At 35.6% G+C, this 17,674-nt stretch overlaps 3 protein-coding genes and 1 long non-coding RNA gene across 4 annotated transcripts; 3 read left to right on the top strand and 1 right to left on the bottom strand.

The window, feature by feature from the left end:
• The first annotated feature begins 2,608 nt into the window (after nt 1-2,608).
• On the top strand, nt 2,609-4,894 carry LOC108213840 (uncharacterized). The gene is made up of 2 exons (XR_010290598.1): nt 2,609-3,226; nt 4,620-4,894. It is a non-coding gene; the product is annotated as an uncharacterized LOC108213840 (long non-coding RNA).
• Nucleotides 4,895-10,318: 5,424 nt separating this feature from the next.
• Nucleotides 10,319-11,852, bottom strand: LOC108212869 (uncharacterized). The gene is made up of 2 exons (XM_017384583.1): nt 11,811-11,852; nt 10,319-10,786 (listed from the first exon to the last, which is right to left on the bottom strand). The coding sequence occupies exons 1-2, from the start codon at nt 11,850-11,852 to the stop codon at nt 10,319-10,321; spliced, it is 510 nt and encodes a 169-aa protein (XP_017240072.1).
• Nucleotides 11,774-14,503, top strand: LOC108214850 (large ribosomal subunit protein eL18y). The gene is made up of 5 exons (XM_017387066.2): nt 11,774-11,923; nt 12,237-12,326; nt 12,435-12,563; nt 13,623-13,805; nt 14,259-14,503. Exons 1-5 carry the CDS (start codon nt 11,921-11,923, stop codon nt 14,415-14,417), a joined length of 564 nt encoding a protein of 187 aa, XP_017242555.1. The 5' UTR covers nt 11,774-11,920; the 3' UTR covers nt 14,418-14,503.
• Nucleotides 14,504-15,151: 648 nt separating this feature from the next.
• Nucleotides 15,152-17,668, top strand: LOC108214848 (uncharacterized). Its single transcript, XM_017387064.2, has 3 exons — nt 15,152-15,754; nt 16,720-16,958; nt 17,219-17,668. Exons 1-3 carry the CDS (start codon nt 15,290-15,292, stop codon nt 17,463-17,465), a joined length of 951 nt encoding a protein of 316 aa, XP_017242553.1. The 5' UTR covers nt 15,152-15,289; the 3' UTR covers nt 17,466-17,668.
• The last annotated feature ends 6 nt before the right edge of the window (nt 17,669-17,674 follow it).

Here is a 17,674-nt window from a genome sequence, read left to right as displayed (position 1 = left end):
TCGACACACACCCTTGGTATGAATAATGGTCATGTTCTGTGAATGTAACTAGTTTATCACATAATTTTTTGAAATATAAGTCGTTTTATTTTTTTGACACGTATTTTTAACTTAGCACATGTTATGGATAAAATATACGATTAATATTATTATTAAAAAAAGGTATCAAGAGACTTAAAAACATGTGTCGAAAAATTATATTACTCGTATTTTGAAATAGAGGGAGTATAAGAAAACGATGTGTACTAGTTTGGGTTTGAATTTTGTCAAAAGACAATTTCCAAAAATTTGTTCAACTGAGAGCGAGTTTTTTTTTTTTTTTTTTAAAAACTGAGAGTGAGTTCTTAAAAGGACCAGAATTCTAAACAAAGATGGTGCTGGAAAAGAAGTTAAGTCAGGGATATAAGAATGGACAAGTGACGGTAATGAGAGGGTGATCAGTGTACAGAAGGAGATTGAATGGAATGAAGTACTGGTCCCGGGTTTGTTTTTGTTTGTTGCATTTCTGATTCATCATAACTGAAAGCTGAACGTATTCATGTTAATTTATAATGACGCAGCTAGAGGTGGCAATATGGTTGCAAAACCATTAAACCAATCCAAATCAAATCAAAATTGTGGATTTGGATCAATATGAAAATCACATTTAAGAAAATGGATTTGGTTTGGTTTTTAGTCTCACATTTCTCACAAAATATGGATCTAACCATATTCGAACTATATTTGTGTCTCTCATTTAAGATTTCTTATAAATCTTAACACATACACACTATTATTGTGTTCTTTTCTTTTTGCTAGTTACATCACATGCACATCCCGTGATTCGAACTCATAACTTTCTTGGAGAAGTCAAGAGCTTGAACCACTACATCAACTCACACACTCACACATGATATTGTTATATTTACTAGTATTAATTTTTGTTCTTCATATAATATTTGTTTTTACTTAATAATCTAGTTTACCCATAATTCAAACTAAAACCATAACCATAACCATATTTATTAATGTATGGTTTGAAAATGGTTTTGGTTCATTTATCCAAACTAAATCCATTTTATGAGAACCAAAACCACATTTTGCCACCTCTAGACGCAGCATTCATTGTGAATTCTAGACCTCGCAGTTCGTTTCGGCCGTGTAATTTCGTGTCGTATGTCTTTTCGTGTCGAATATTCAATTACCAAATATAAAACCGACCTGTTTAGTGTTTGTGTATTTTCGTGTCGTGTACCCTGTTTTCGTGTCATGTACCCCCGTTTTCGTGTAGTTCTCATGTCATGTTTCGTGTAAAATCGAATTTAAATATAAATATAAATAAATATATAAATTAATGTGAAAATTAGATTTTTAGGCAAAATATTTAGAAAATTATATGAAATATATATAATTAAATCATTTATACTTACAGTATTATAAACTATGCATTATTTTAAAAGAAAATATACATATATTTATTATAAATATACATATTTTATAATTAAATATTAATATTTAATTATAAAATTATATTTATTTCGTGTGTCTCGTGTCGTGTCGTGTGCCCAAAGGGTAAACATAAAACCGACACGACATCTCAGTCGTATATTTCGTATTCGTGTATTTTTCGTGTCGTGTACTCAAAATCCAAATACAAACACTAAATTTTCGTGTCGTTTTCGCGTCATATTTTCGTGTCGTATGAAAAATTATCGGTGCCGTGAATTCACATCCTATGAAAACTCAAAAGCTCAGGCCCAGCTTTGTAACAAAGCATGTTGTCATGCAAGTTTAACTTTTCACGGATATTTTAGAGAATTCAAAAGGAATAAAGGTATAATAACTTGTGACAAAATCAAAATTATACATTAATCATCCGTTAAAAATACCTAATAATAATTTAATAATTCAAAATAAAATAGTAACATAAAAATATAATCAATTCATATATAGTGATAATAATAATAACAACACTGAGCCAAGTAAATAAGAAAGAAATGGGCCAAGTAGACAAAAAAAATTAAAAATATTAATCGATATAAGATAAATTATAAATTCGATATATATATGTACAAATATTATGGATTATAGACATGAACATTAAATATAAATATTATGAGTTATGAACTCGAAAATTGGACCTTCCAGACTTCCAGTTATGAGACCCCGTTTTATTTAGCAGCCTATTTACGATTTACGAGAACACCTCAGCTAATTTCAATTGCGACCCGACCCGATCAACCCATGCCCAAATCCAAACGCACCATAACCCGAACCCAAAAACCTCAATCCTAAACCCCAGGGGTGAACATAAATCCATTCAACCCGCTAACCCAACCCAAACCAACCTTTTTTAGGTCGATTAACCTGACTTGTTCAAAATTGAAAAATAAATGAGTTAAATTTTAAAAAAGCCCGATAAAGTTGGGTGCGATTGAGTATTTTTTTTTTATCTATCGCGATGAATGACTAAATTTTTATTTATTATTATTTTCGCAAGTTTAATCCAAACCAATCCGACCCAACCCGAATTAATTGGATTGGGTAAGGTTGGGTTACATGATTTTTCTTTTTAAGTTAATGGGCCAGTTAAGTTTTTATTAACCCTAAGTCATTAGATTGGGTCGTTTTTCTCTAAAACCCATCAAACCGGACCCATATTCACCCCTACTAAACCCTACACTTAACCCCATATTCGTATCTCAACTACAATCTCATCATAATCTTCACATATTTCCATGGCAGAAATTCACGTCGAAGACGCTTACACCATCTCAAGCATGCGTTTCCTCTTGACCATGAAAGCATTCCAAGCCATAATAATCAACAGCAGCACCGACCCCGACATAGCCGAACTCGACGTGATCATCGCCCAAAATCCCCACCTCGCGGCCCCGCTAACCCGGTTTCGTCGAAGTTTCTTGGAGAACAAGGCACGCAGAGTTGAAGCCATCTTTAGTTGTAATCTCGTTGATGCACCGTATCTTGAAGTGAACGATGTCTCGAGCTCGGAGTACGTGAGATATTTGCGAGAGAAGTGTAGGTGGACCGGGATGGCGTGTTATGATGAGAATCTTGATGGGAATTTGAAGAATGATGTTAGGAAGGTGCTTGGTGATGTGCCGTGTCGCGTGAAGAGGGTCATGGAGGACGGGAGGATTGTGTTGGTGCCGCTGCCACCGGAACAAATGGAGCAGCACAGTCAGGACGGATCTAGGAAAAGGTACGAGACACGATCTAAGAAGAGGTACAAGACCCTGGTCCCACATAATTTTCTTTTTACATTTTTTTAATATTCTAATTTATAGTACAAAAATAAAAAATAAACAGGCATTTTCCCAAAATTTGTTTCGCGCTTCCCTGAATTTGAATCCTAACACGTTCTCTTTCTGACAATTTGTGTCCCCTTTAGTTTTGCATGGATATGTAATATTTTTGATTTTTCTGTATGACGGGCAAGTAGTGAAAAAGTCAAATTGTGACAGAAATTATGGGACGGAGGGAGTACATATAAGTGTATGTAGAGTGAAAGAATAGTTGCGTAGTTAGTGAAGTTTAAGACAAGTTTTGTGAAATTAATCAGGTTCTTGCTTTTTTTAAATCTGTATTCAAGATTTTTTGTTTCTTGCCTTTGTTGCTTGTGTTGGACCTGTTGGTCCTTTTCAACTACTTTGGAGTCAAGCTTGTTTTTAGCTTTAGCTTTAGTGTTAGCTAAGTAAAAGAGTAGCTGCATTGTTCCGAGGTGAAATATTAATCAAGCAATAATGACATAATAGACAAATCAGATTATTGTTTATGATGAATTCTTGCAATACTTGGACACTCTGTCTGTTTAATTGTTGTAGTTCTGTCGGCTGCTTGGAATTTGGTTACACAAACAGGTACAAGAAATGTTCCGGTAACTAAACCAGATCAATGTTATCAAGAACATAGGAGGGAAAGTCATTCAGAATTCACAATTTTCTTTCGCTTAAGATTTGAATATGCTCTGTTGTTTTGAACTGGAGTTAGCATTTTATTCTGCTGTAATTTTGATCGGAATTTGCAATTTTAAACCAGTCCTTGCATATTTTCTTGTTTTTCTGTTTTGCCCATAATCTGAATATTGTTCAGTTGTAATACATGATCAGCACTCGAATGTTTTTCTGCTTCATATGCTCAGTATCATCATATGATTCTGCTAATCTTTCTGCATAATTTTTCTGGTGCAATTTATTTTTAGAATCTGATCTTCTATTTTCTCCTTGACACCATACTACGCATTAGGAATTATTAAACTACGTGGAAGGTATTTTGACTTGCACTGTAAAACCAGGCTAGATCAGGTGCATCTAGCCTTCATTCCAGTGGTTTACATGCGTTTAACTTGACTGTAATATGTTAATGTTTAGTAGAGGACCTGGAAGTGAATCTTGATTGAATTCCGGGACTCCTAGATAGGCCCTTTTTTTTTTTGCACCTGATTGCTTATCTAGTTTTTGATACATTTTAAGTTAAGCTACTATTGCTTGTAGGTCTGTCTTTCTACTAATAATTTTTAAATTTCATGTTTCCAAAACCCATCTTTGCCCTATCCGATGGTTTGTATGTATGGCTTCAGGTTCACCGACTCATCACTTTTTCATTTGATTTGAACACAGATGCATCTGATAGGGGAAAAGATGACAGAGAGAATGTATGGAATTACTGTGGCATTGCAAACTGATATGACTAGGAACAAAGTGCTTGTGGTTGAGGCATGTACACAGAGATTTGCAGCTGAAACCAGAAAACTTGCTACTTTTAATAATTTTGTTGAGGTTTTTGAGATTTCTTGAAACTGTGTTTCATAGTTCAGACCTACATTGGATCTTATGTTTTTTCATTATGAATTTATACTTATTTCTTGCCTAGTAAATTGAAGTTTCTGAAGTAATGCTATCAGTTTGTAGTGTTTTTCAAGTATGTAAAACTGCCCACAACGCAGGAGCGAACGCCTCCAAGTATTATTCTCAGCGGAATATATAATGTTAATTGTGAGGCAAACGGTATGAGATGATGTCAAAATCTGCATTACAAATTCAGGAAAACGTAAAATTTTACTAACTGTCAAATTTTATCTTTTGATAAAAGAAAGCGCGGAATGATCTAACGTTTAAAATTTGCCTGTAGTATGTGTCATTCTTTCAATTATAGGCATGAATGATAATTTTGTTTTACTGCAGTTTGGTTTCATAGGAAAACAAATTCCGTGATGAAATTTATGAGGGTGTATTCGATTGGGATTTTAATGAATTGTTTTTAGTCTATCGATTTTAATGGATTGTATGTGATTTTGATTTTATGCGGAGTTGATAGGATTTAGGTACAATGCGTCAAAATTCCATTGATTTTGGTCGGATTTCAAAAAACTTAAAATACACCGAAAAATGCCACAAAATCCATTATTTTATGAAATGAAAAAAAAATCCATCAGCATTTGAATACCATCAGATTTTAATGGATTTTAAACAATCCCAATTGAATACCATCAGATTTTAAAGCATAATTTAAGATCCCAATTGAATACCACCAGATTTTATTGCATAATTTGAAATTCCAATTGAATACCTCAAGATTTTAATGGATTTCAAACAATCCCAATCGAATACCTTCGGATTTCATGAATGCAAAATCCAATTGAATACCTCAAGATTTTAATGGATTTCAAACAATCCCAATCGAATACCTTCGGATTTCATGAATGCAAAAAAAATGCTTTAAAATCCCAATCCAATACACCCCTCTTAACTTTGTCTCGAAGATAAACAGTCACAAACTCGATTAATCAAATTATAGAATGACCACATCAATATGAGCTTTGGTTAATTGAATTCTTTTTGCAAGCCCTGCTGAACACCTCGCAATAGCCATCTGATCCTTATTACCAGAGGTACAAAGTTCTCGCGGTACTCCAAAATATCCAGTTCGACGAGTATCAAAAATGAACCTCCGTAGCATAGGAGCATGTCGAACGAGACAAAGTGCAAGCTCTGCAGCGGATGCAGATCCAGCAAATCCAACATACTCTACAGTCTTAAGGTGCTGATGGAGACACATTACAGGTTTTTGAGCATACCAGGAGAGCCATCGCGTCAGAGTATCAAATGCCTTCATCTGTAAATCAACAGAAAGTCGAGTCATATCTGCCTGTCATGCCAACTTCAAGGGTAAAGTGCAACATTCAAACAAGTTCAAAGAGTAAAACATAAAAACTGGTGATAACAGAAGGTGCTAAAGTACAGGGGATTCTGATTCACAGGTTCCCAGGAATCCAGAGAATACTTGTAAGAGGAGCCTAGGTATAAACGGCTTAAAACCAAAAAAAATTCCAGAGAATACTTGTAAGAGGAGCCTAGGTATAAACGGCTTAAAACCAAAACAAATAAAATTCAATTGAATATCATACGCGAAGTATTAACAGAAAATTGAGATCATTTAACCAGTAAACAGCAAAAATTTATCAAATTTAGAAATGTATATGAAAGGTGAATCCAACCTTCAACTTGAATGTATGCAACAAAGGACACGCCTCTATCAAGGAGGTCGACTTCACAAGGCCATCATCCCAAGAGCTAACGACTATCTCCAATTGCTGAACATTAACAAAAGTCGGAAATCCAGTAACTACAGGGTATACCTACAAAAATAAGAAAGGATCAGAAGCATCAAGGTTATGCACAGACACAAGTAATCTTGTCTGAGAAACAAAATTGTGAACTGACCTTGCACCACTCAATAGACAGTTTTTCAAGCTGTGAAGAAAAGCTAGATAAGCTATCCAAATGAGGAAAATATGACCCTCCAAAAGTAGCATCCACAAGCGATGGAATACTATGATACTCCACAACAACATCATTACCATTAACTACAATTGAAGTAAGATTTGGAGCAGACAGATGAAGTACTTCAATGTTGAGTAACTTTAAGCAGCTAACAAACTCCACGTGTTTGACTGTAAGGGACGAGACCACGAGTCTCTGGTGGTGTTTGGAAGAGGCAACGTCATCAGGACTAGCCCTACAGCCATGAACAGACAGTCGTTGAAGGTTGAGACAGTTAGTTAAAACCCACTGAAGCAGAGGTCCTTTTATCATCACTGACTCCAAGTGAAGAGTTTTGAGTGTAGTATTGAGGATCAAGGCAGGATCACTGGTAAATATGCTGAAAAAATTGATCTTTGGATAAGCAATGCATCCAAATACAAGAACCAAATTGCGAACCTCTTTACCAAAGGCAAAATTGATCCAGTTCTGAAAGTAAACAGCATAGGAACTATGGAGGGGAAAACATATTCTGAAGGAATTGAGATATGGAGCTCGATTTGCCCTTATAACCCGGTTAACCCAATCAACAAAAACCCTGTCAGCAAATATATCCATATCACAGAACATCCTACACTGTTTTAGAGTGACAGTAGATACCGGATCACTGAAATCAAGATCCATGAGGTTAGGCCACACATGAGTCCACCTCTTGGAAAGAAGGCTGGTTCTTCCCACTGTTTTCATATCATTGACTAAAGATAGCAAGTACACGAGCACATCATCAGGTAAATTGCTTATAAAATCAACTCCATCATCACTAGTCGTCTCAAAACCCCGAGAAACTTTGGTAACATGAGCCTGAATGAACCTCTGCTTCTTCTGCATAGCAGTCTCATGTTGTTGACATATTTCTTGCAGACGTGCCCAGACATCCTTTGCACAAGTCCATGATTTCTGAGTCAGTAATCTGGCAAGTAAATAAGGCGAGATGGTGGCAAATATCCATGCAGTAACAACAGCATCTTCAATGATCATGTCACAATCAGGACTAAAATTAAAAGTTGGATCAATACAATGGAGAAGATTATAAGCCCGAGCAGTATCACGAAAAAGATTAGACCAACAAGTGAAATCAACTCTATAAAGATCAAGAACCACATTCTTAAATCTTGCCACACATGACTCTACCAATTTTTTGCTTTTCATATCAACACGACCATGATTTATAAGCCTTCTCTTCAGATCCGGCCCTGGAGATTTTGGTGCCCTAGACGAAAATTGAACATCGTGCCCCTATTTTTCAAGATCAGGAAAAATTTACATATATTCAAATCAATATACAATGACATAATAAAAACATTGTTTTAAGACTAACACAGTCAATTCAATTACAAATTAATAAATAAATGCAAAAATTTATTAGTAGATACTAGTGTAGATTTTTGGTGTCCTGATAGTGGTGCTCTAGGTGTTCGTCTTACCTGAGGGCCGGCCCTGCTTCTCTTCTTCTGCACCGGGGCATCTTGTTGACACATATTGCGTAAACATGCCCATGCATGCATAGCTGTAGTACTATTTTTCGTGAGTAGCCTGGCAAGCAAGCAAGGGGAGATGGTGGCGTAAATCCACGTAAGAACGAGAGCGTCTGGACAAACGTCATCTCGTTTAGTGAGTACGATGACAGCATCAGAGAGTTGTGGAGCAGCGAGAGAAGGATCAATATGATGGAGAAGATTATGAGTTCGAGCAGTGTCACAAAAAAGAGTAGACCAAGGAGTATATTGGACTTTGTTGAGATCAAGAACGAGGTTTTTGAACAGGGGTATACATGATTCTACTACTATGTGTTGGATGTAGTGAGAATTCATAGTGTATGTGGTTGAAGCCATGAATGATAGTAGCTATCTAGGGTTCGCTCACTGTGTTAACCCTAGAGTAAATGATAAATTTATACTCCTGTGTTTTCGAGTTTAAACATAAAAATCGAAATTCAGAGACAAAAATGAGGAATACGACCAAGTGTGTGTTTTTTTTTTTTTTCTTTTTTACAATTTAGGCTTATACGCAAATGAGTATATGTTCTCATATTTGTCGAGATGAGTCATAATTGAATCCGGGTGTCTCGTACGGACTCGTGACAATAGAAGATAAATCCACTATTTGGACTATCCGATTGTGCTCAATACGATCAAAGTATTTTACGTGTCTTCAAATTTTTTAATTTAACCCTTTCAGGAGGAGTACAGGATATACTCCCCTTTCCTCTGGCTCTTTATCTTGCGGACAAGCTCTCTCTGCGTGAATTTTAAAACTTTTAAAAATTTAGTTTCATAAATTATTATATTTTTATTAAAAAAAAGAATATCATAAAAATAAAATATGAGATTATACTTTACAGAAACATAAATACGTGTCTAAAAAAATTGTAAAAAACGAGAGGGACAAAGGGTATAATGTTTAGCATTTTCCTTTTCTTTTTTACCGACTTTAACATATTGGACAATGAAATTCAACCTTGACTGAGCATAAGTTACCAGAACAGGACTTACTATGACAGACAGCTTTACTCCAAAACTCAGTTTTGGACAACAATGGACAAGGTGTCCAAGTTAACATATCTTCGAGGATCTTGGAGCCATAAGGCAGCCTGGGGAAAAACTGGTGAACAAATTGCAAACATATGTAACCATATTTCTGAGGATCTTGGAGCCATAACATAAGGTAGCCTGCGGAAAATCTGGTGAATAAATTGCAAATATGTTTGCAACACGGATGTTTTACTCAGACCTTGGCAAGTTAGGTGTTAATATTCAGACTCCAACTGAAGGGGAGTCCTAATGTAAAGACTTGTTTTAGTAATCTCCAGTACCTCTGTTTGACTTCGGAATTGTTTGTTTAATAGCATATACTACTCAGGATCTTGTTTTTCCAGAATGGTTAAAGCAATATAGTTGATCTTGACAATTGTAGAAACCTTACTCATAACCTACACAAGTTTTATCATACACATCTCAACTTCCTGCAGAAACAGTGTGGTTATCATCCGCGGCCTTCTTGTGGTCAGGATCTGCAGCCTTCTTGATAACAATTGGCGCAACTCTCATGACTTGCATCAATTAAGAATCATGAGCATTTTAATTTTCAACGTTGTTTTCAGTTAATACTTCTCGGGATGAGCCTGAATCAAACCTGGGTGTCCCAGGATAATAGAGGATAAACCCACCATTTGGGCTATCCAATCGTGCTCCAATTACTAGATCTTAATTACAATCTTGTTCAACTACTTATCATAAGCTAAAAAGGTTTCCAGAATTATAATTTCACGTAATCTTACCAGAAACCTAACAACGCTAACTTAAGATGATCAACAAAGCATAGCCTGCCAACATTACTATCAAAACACAAATCACGAAACAGTACATGATCCGACTTGAGAAAACATTCAAAATTATCAAATCAGTAGCAACATACAACTCAGTATTCAAATAAATCAACCTTTAGTAATCAAACACGCCTCAAATCAAGAAACCTACAATGCAGGGAAAAAAGAGTCATTACTCATTTTTTATCTTCCTCACAAAATCACAATCCATTCCACACCCACATTGCGGACACACATCAAAATTCCCAACCGGAAAATTAGCTGAAACAACGCCAACAAAAAACTCAAGATCATCACCACTCCTATCAACTTCACCAATATCAAGCCAGAAGAAAAGAACCTTAACACGAATCCCACCAAGACCAGTCAGCCTATTCTCCTCTATATATCCACTTATGCTAGACTCATATCTAATCTGATACGAATCTTCGAGAGAAAAACTACACGTACGGTTCAAGTGAATATTGAATTTGCCAGTAGTAGGGTTCAGAGTGTAGTTTTTGATGCCTTCTGGGAGGAGGCCTATGGGAAAGTTGTATGTTTTGAGGAGGTCATAGGCTGTTGGAGCCGCGGTGGTGGCGGCTGTGCAGAGTGAGGAAGTGAGTGAGAGAGTGAAGATGATGATCGGAGACGTGGGGTTCTGAGGGGTGCAACAAGTGCAATATTGTTGATAACATGAATGTAGGTGTGTTTGTTTATGATCAGCGGAGTGATGATCATCAGAATTCTAAATACGGTTTTTCTAAATAAGCACAAAATTTGATAGTTTTTCAATTTTTTGATTGGTTTACACTCTTTTGGCCCTCCTGCATTCACACTAACCACATGAATGAAAACACACCAAAATTATGAGTTTTCGTGCTTAGCATGTGCTCATGGGCACACACTAGACAAATCCTTCTAAATAATGTGAATTATTTTTAATTAATTTAGTTCACATTATGTTTAATTAATTTAGGACACTAGGTAGTTTTGAAAAAAAAGATGTTAAAATACGCAATCAAAGATAACTTCTTTTGTTAGCCCACGGCAAATGGTTGAACGGTGACACTTAAAGACTTGTTCCAGATGGTTGGATCGTGGCAAATAAGGCTTGTTGTCTTGAGGTCATTTGTTCGAAAACGTGGACGCTCGGGAGTAAATGGACTATCATACTTAGGGTATGAGTGTGTTAGTATGCACATCCGGATTAGTCAAGGATACTTTGAGGAATGGGGTTTGTTGCACAAAAGTAAGCTTTGTTTGAAGCTCATTACAGAAGAATTGTTGCTGCTAAAAACAATCTCTTAACCGTTCCTTCTCAAAAATCCCAAATATGACACAAAGCTAAATACAAATTATACGTATTATATTTACATTAGTTATTTACATTAGTTATTTAACGCCGATTATTTCCAAAAAATTTTAAAATAATTTTTCGTCATTCTGAATTTTATAAGATTTTATATAAATTGTTTTAAAAAATTTACGGAATATTTGTTTTTTATTTAATTGGTAGGGATAAAATGCTGAGAACTAGTCCATCTTCTTAACACTTTTTTAATTCAAATTTTATGAAATTATAAAGATGTTTCCGAAAAATTTAGAGAATATTAATTTTACTTTTATAATCGCTCGGGCTTCTATGTCGTGGGCTAGTCCATCAATTTGGGCCCTTAAATCACAGCAGGGTCCAATAGCTTCTTCTTCTCTATCTTCTCTCCCATAATACAAAACCCTACATCTCTCTCTCTCTCTCTGGCGGCGAGACTCACAAGAACATCAACAAGCAGCTATGGTTCGTTCTCTAATTATCTTCACATATACATACACATATTCGTATGTATAACTTTTATATTTTGTATATCTCAATTAATTTGATTTTTAATTGAATACTATTGCTCAGTAATTACATTTGTGTGTAATTTGTGTAAATTATGATGCTTGATTGAATTGAAAATACACTTTAGTCCCAAAAATTTATTCATTTATCGAGATTAAAAATATTATGTTCTGTAATTCGTTTATCTAATATTCATTTATCGAGATTAAAAAATGTAATGCGTAGGTATTCGTTTATCGAATATTCATTTATCGAGATTGTACTGTAGGGTATTGATTTGATAGCTGGGGGAAAAAGCAAGAGGACTAAGAGGACTGCCCCGAGATCGGATGATATTTACTTGAAGCTCATTGTCAAGGTTTCTTTATCTTTTTCGTGATTATTGAGAATTTTAGTCGTTTATCGAGGTTAAAAATGAATTGTACTGGAATTGGATATTCATTTTATTTTGTGTGAATGTTGTTAGTTGTATCGGTTTCTTGTGAGGAGGACTGGGAGTAAATTCAATGCGGTGATTTTGAAGAGGTTGTTTATGAGTAAAACCAATAAGCCTCCTATGTCGCTGTCGAGGTTGATACGGTTTATGACTGGAAAGGTATCCAATTTATTTCCTGCCTTGATTCATATGTGAATTTGTTCGATTGATTATATATTGATCGTTTATGTGTTGCTGTTGATGTCTGTTAGAGTTTTGTTTTGTTTAAGTTGCTGAAGAGAAATGATTACAGTAGCAAGAATGATCTTAATTGCTTCAAATATTCTTCCTTTTTTACTGGTAATTAATGTGTAGTTACACTTTCTCGTGCAAGTATGCTGAATAACTAGAACTGAATCAGCTAGCAAGAATGATAACAGATGATTAGGATATTCTTCCTCGAGCTTTTTTAAAGTTTCGTTACATTCTTGGAGTGAATGGAATGGAGGGAGAATGAAATGAATTTTGTACTAAAATATGGTGTTGATCAAAGAAAATGTATACAATTTTCAATCCTTCAATCATTCCGTTCTTACTATTTTAACTATAATTTTAACCCACATGTTTTTGAAGGAATGCTCATTCCATTTCTACATCATGCTTTCTCACAATCTTTCTCACAAGAAATTTGAATACATTCATATTTTGTCACTATTATCTCATACTTTCTTCCTCCTTAAAATTCTATATTTCCATTCTCCCCTCATTCCATTCCATCCAAGTGAACACAGCCGTAATGGAAATACAATATGATTACAAGATAATTGTTTAGTTATATACCTGCAAATGCTTACAAGTTTAGCTATGTAATGGAAAAACAATAATGATTACAAAAGCTTAAGAAATCAATTGTTTCCCTTGTGTCATATCCGTGTTTTGTTTCCAAGCTTTTTAAATGTTTCTTTTATGCTCATTGTGTAGTTATACTTATAATTCCTAACCGTAATTTATTATCCCATTGTTATTGTAGCTTGAGCAGCAATTTACTTATTTATTACAATAATGAATGTGGCTTTGTGTATGTATGTGTGCTGTATACTCCTATGTAATGGGGTATTTCTGTATGAACTGTTGAAAAGAGAGAAGTCGACTTTTAACTTTGTAAATACAGATTGGTGTGTACTTGTGTTTCTGAATGAGAGGCTAATTCATTTCTTCAACTAATGTCTGGTGTTCTAGGAGGACAAGATTGCTGTGATTGTTGGTACTATTACTGATGATGTTCGAGTGCATGAGATTCCTTGCATGAAGGTAACTGCTTTGAGGTTCACAGAGACCGCAAGGGCCAGGATTGAGAAGGCTGGAGGTGAATGTTTGACATTTGACCAGCTTGCTCTTAGAGCCCCTCTTGGACAGAACACAGTAAGTAGCTTATATGTATTGTCAGCTTAGAGCTAAATGTATTGTTACTGTGTGTTATTGATTGATGTGTGGTAAATAGTTTTCTAATAGTTACTTGTCCAATTAGTGATACAAATTGTCTGGCATATGAATTCACTAGTTTGTTTTGTGTTTTTCGCTGGAGTCGGGAAGCTTCTAGTCTATTTGAATAGGGAGCAGGAAGCTTTCAGGTCATCTTTGAATGGGGGCGGGAAATTATATGATTTTATGGACAATGAATTTTGACAAAATTTTATTTGGCTCAAGCCATTTGGTAGAATGTTATCTCAAGGCATTTGTTGATGTGCATTTATGTGTTTACTGAATTATAATCGTCTAAAATATCCGTAAGCTAAGATGGATATAGGTCCTGGTTAAATTGTGATATGGAGCTTAGAGATGTTTATACTAACTAGTTTTTTTTGATTTTCCTAGGTCCTTCTTAGAGGTCCCAAGAACTCCCGCGAGGCAGTCAAGCACTTCGGTAAAGCTCCTGGTGTGCCCCACAGTCACAGCAAGCCCTATGTACGATCAAAGGGACGGAAATTTGAGAAGGCTAGAGGCAAAAGGAACAGCAGAGGATTTAGGGTTTGAGTTGTATAATGGTCACAACACAGACATTTCCATGTTTTTCCTGTGCTTGTTTGAATTTCATATTAAGAACAATTTTGTTATCTGCAGCAGTCTCCATTGCACCACTCTTTTGGGTACTTCAATTTCCGGTGAATTGACGAATCAAATATTAAGTTATGATTAGGGGTGTAAATGAGTAAAAAAGTTCTTAAGCTACTCGAGTTCGGCACGTAAAATATTCGAATTCGGCTCAATAATAATCGAGCTGAGCTTGAGTTCCAGCTTTTCAAATTCTTTACTGAGCCGAGCTCGAGCTTCAAATTACTTGGTTTGTAAAGTTCGCGAGCAGCCTCTGTTCATTTTTAAATTATAAATACATTTTTATATAAATCTTTAATATGTTATTTATTTTTGATATATTTAATTGAGTGGTACTGATCATATTTTGAGTTTTTATTAATATTTAGTGAAATTTATTTGAGCTTTAGAGCCAAATTTTAACATGTCGTAGGCTCGGTCGAGTTCGAGCCTGAACTTTTTAATCGGATTCAAGTTAAGCATGGCGGTGTTCAGCTCAATTACAATTAACACCCCTAGTTCTATGATAATAGTTCATGATAAACCCTTTCATAAACTGTTGAATGTTCAGTTCCTTGTATTAAAGAAGCTTTCCCAAAATAAAAACTTGGGAAATATAAATTTCTTGTTCTTTTGTTTAGTTGATGCCTGAAATTAGTTATACAGAATCACATATTTTTATCTGATTGGATGCCTTATCAGCTGTCACACAAAAAGAGGAGCCGTCAAACAAGACGCCCGCAAGTACAAAAACAAAAGACCTTCACTCACTTCCTCTTTTCTTGTCTGATTCCTCCCTCACAGTCTAAGCAAACATGGAGAAAATTCATCACAAATATTTACACGTCAACGGAATCAACATGCACATAGCTGAAATTGGTGAAGGCCAGCCTGTGCTCTTCCTCCACGGCTTCCCTGAGCTCTGGTACTCGTGGCGCCACCAGCTACTCTCCCTGTCCTCGCTTGGCTACCGCGCTATCGCTCCTGACCTCCGTGGCTACGGTGACACTGATGTTCCTCCCTCGGTGTCCAGCTACACTGTCCACCATATTGTGGGAGACCTGGTTGCTCTCCTGGACTCATTGAAGATTGGCAGGGTGTTTTTAGTAGGTCATGACTGGGGCTCGTTCATCGCCTGGTGGTTCTGCAAGCTTCGGCCTGATAGAATCCGGGCTTTGGTTAGTTTAAGTGTCGTGCATTCGCCTAGGAACCCTAAGAGGAAGCCTCTGCAGTCCTTGCGTGCGGCGTTTGGGGATGATTATTACATCTGCAAATTTCAGGTATTGAATTCTTTCATTGAATTTACTTTCAATTGTTAAGGCATAACTCCTTTTACGAGGTTTAGATGTACACAGAACTTACCTCTGACGGGGAAATTAAGAGTTGAGAGTGAAGGCCTAGGAATATGACTTATACCCACTTGTGGATTGTTAATTCAATCGGTGATGGTTACAAAGTTGGGTTCTTGAGTGGCGTTAAGATACTTTATCCTTTGTTCTTTCACTTTGTTTATCACATAATTACACGTTTTTATAAATATTTAGAGATAATTCTTTTTTTTAAATAAAAGGTATATTTATTTGATATTATACTATTACAACATCAAAGTTTAATTAGATACTCCCTCTGTCCCCAGGTTGTTTATAAAGTATATTTATACAGAAAAGGAAAATTTCAAAAATAAATTATAAAATTATATTTTATGTGCATCTTAAAATGCGTGCCACTTCATAAAAAAAATATGAAAAAAAATGAGAGGGACAGAAGGAGTATAATTGTTTGCACTGTAGAGTGTAGAGAACCTCTGTTTGAATGTCTTGAAACTAAGAAAATGTGTTTGCTTCTGTAAAATGTGGATCATGAACCAGCTACACAGTATTGACCGGCATCTAAGAACCTCAGATGCATTCTTATCAAATCAGTTTATTCTAATTAAAGATTCTCAAGTAAAATAATGAGACTTTTCTCCCGTGTGATAATTAACAACGTGAAGTAAAGGGGAGGGGACTCGCAGGTAGTTTCAGTAATTTGAATCATATTCATGTGTCGAATATTAACGACACAGTTGAGTTTATCTGTATATCAATTTTTTCAGGTGAAATGTATGAACACAATTGTTCGATGTCCTAACTACCTTTCCTATGTGTGTCGTGTTGGTTCAAACTTCAAATATTAATGTAGAATATCAAGCAGTTCTTAATACTAACTTGTTTTATTTGATTTAATTTGCTGCCTAATAATACAGGAACCTGGTGTGGCAGAAGAGGACTTCGCTCGTGTTGATCCTGCATTAATAATAAAGAAATTTCTTGTAGGTCGCAATCCAGGTCTATTTCGTATACATAAAGATGGATTAGGGCGTAACCCTGGAAAACAAATAATACTTCCTTCTTGGTTATCTGAGGAAGATGTAAATTATTATGCGAGTAAATTCAAGCAGACAGGCTTTACAGGTGGACTGAACTACTATCGAGCTATGGATCTGTAAGTTTGCATTTCCATTTTTGAACATAAATAAAGACAATGACAAGATAAACAGGTCTTAAAAGAAAGGATCCTTAGCATTACGGCCTAATAGATACCCTAAACCTTGGTAACAAGAGATCGAGGGGGTTCGAGTCTCAGTGGAGACAACTGCGTGCTTGAGTAATTAAATTCTTGTAATTGAAAAAAGAGGTTGCTGCTTTTCCATTCGCTACAATTTACTTGAGGCCTAAATTTTTTATTTCTCTTCCCTCGTACAGAAATTGGGAGCTCACAGCACCATGGACTGGTGTTCAAGTAAAGGTGCCTGTAAAGTTTGTTGTGGGGGACCTCGACATAACCTATAATACCCCAGGAGTCAAGGAATATATACATAAAGGAGGTCTCAGAAGAGATGTACCGTTTTTGCAGGAATTAGTCATAATGGAAGGCGTTGCTCACTTTCTCCAAGAAGAGAAGCCAGAGGAAATTAGCGCACACATCTACGATTTCATCAAGAAGTTCTGATCTTTTTTAGGTATGTAGTCATGGTTTATTGCAGCAAATTTGTAAGTTAGACGCTTTCTTTACAAGTTTAGAATCGGAACTTATTGATTAAGGTGTGGAGAAAATAAAACTTGTGCGAAATCAGGCAATATGATTGTACTCACTACAACCTTGGTTCTGTTGCTTGTTTTTTGGTAGCCTATAATACAGTATTTTTATTTTTATGTTTG

Source organism: Daucus carota, chromosome 3 (genome assembly GCF_001625215.2).
Source record: "Daucus carota subsp. sativus chromosome 3, DH1 v3.0, whole genome shotgun sequence".
Taxonomy (NCBI): Eukaryota; Viridiplantae; Streptophyta; class Magnoliopsida; order Apiales; family Apiaceae; genus Daucus; species Daucus carota.
Note: the sequence above shows the minus strand (reverse complement) of the source record. Positions and strands in the feature narration are given on the sequence as shown.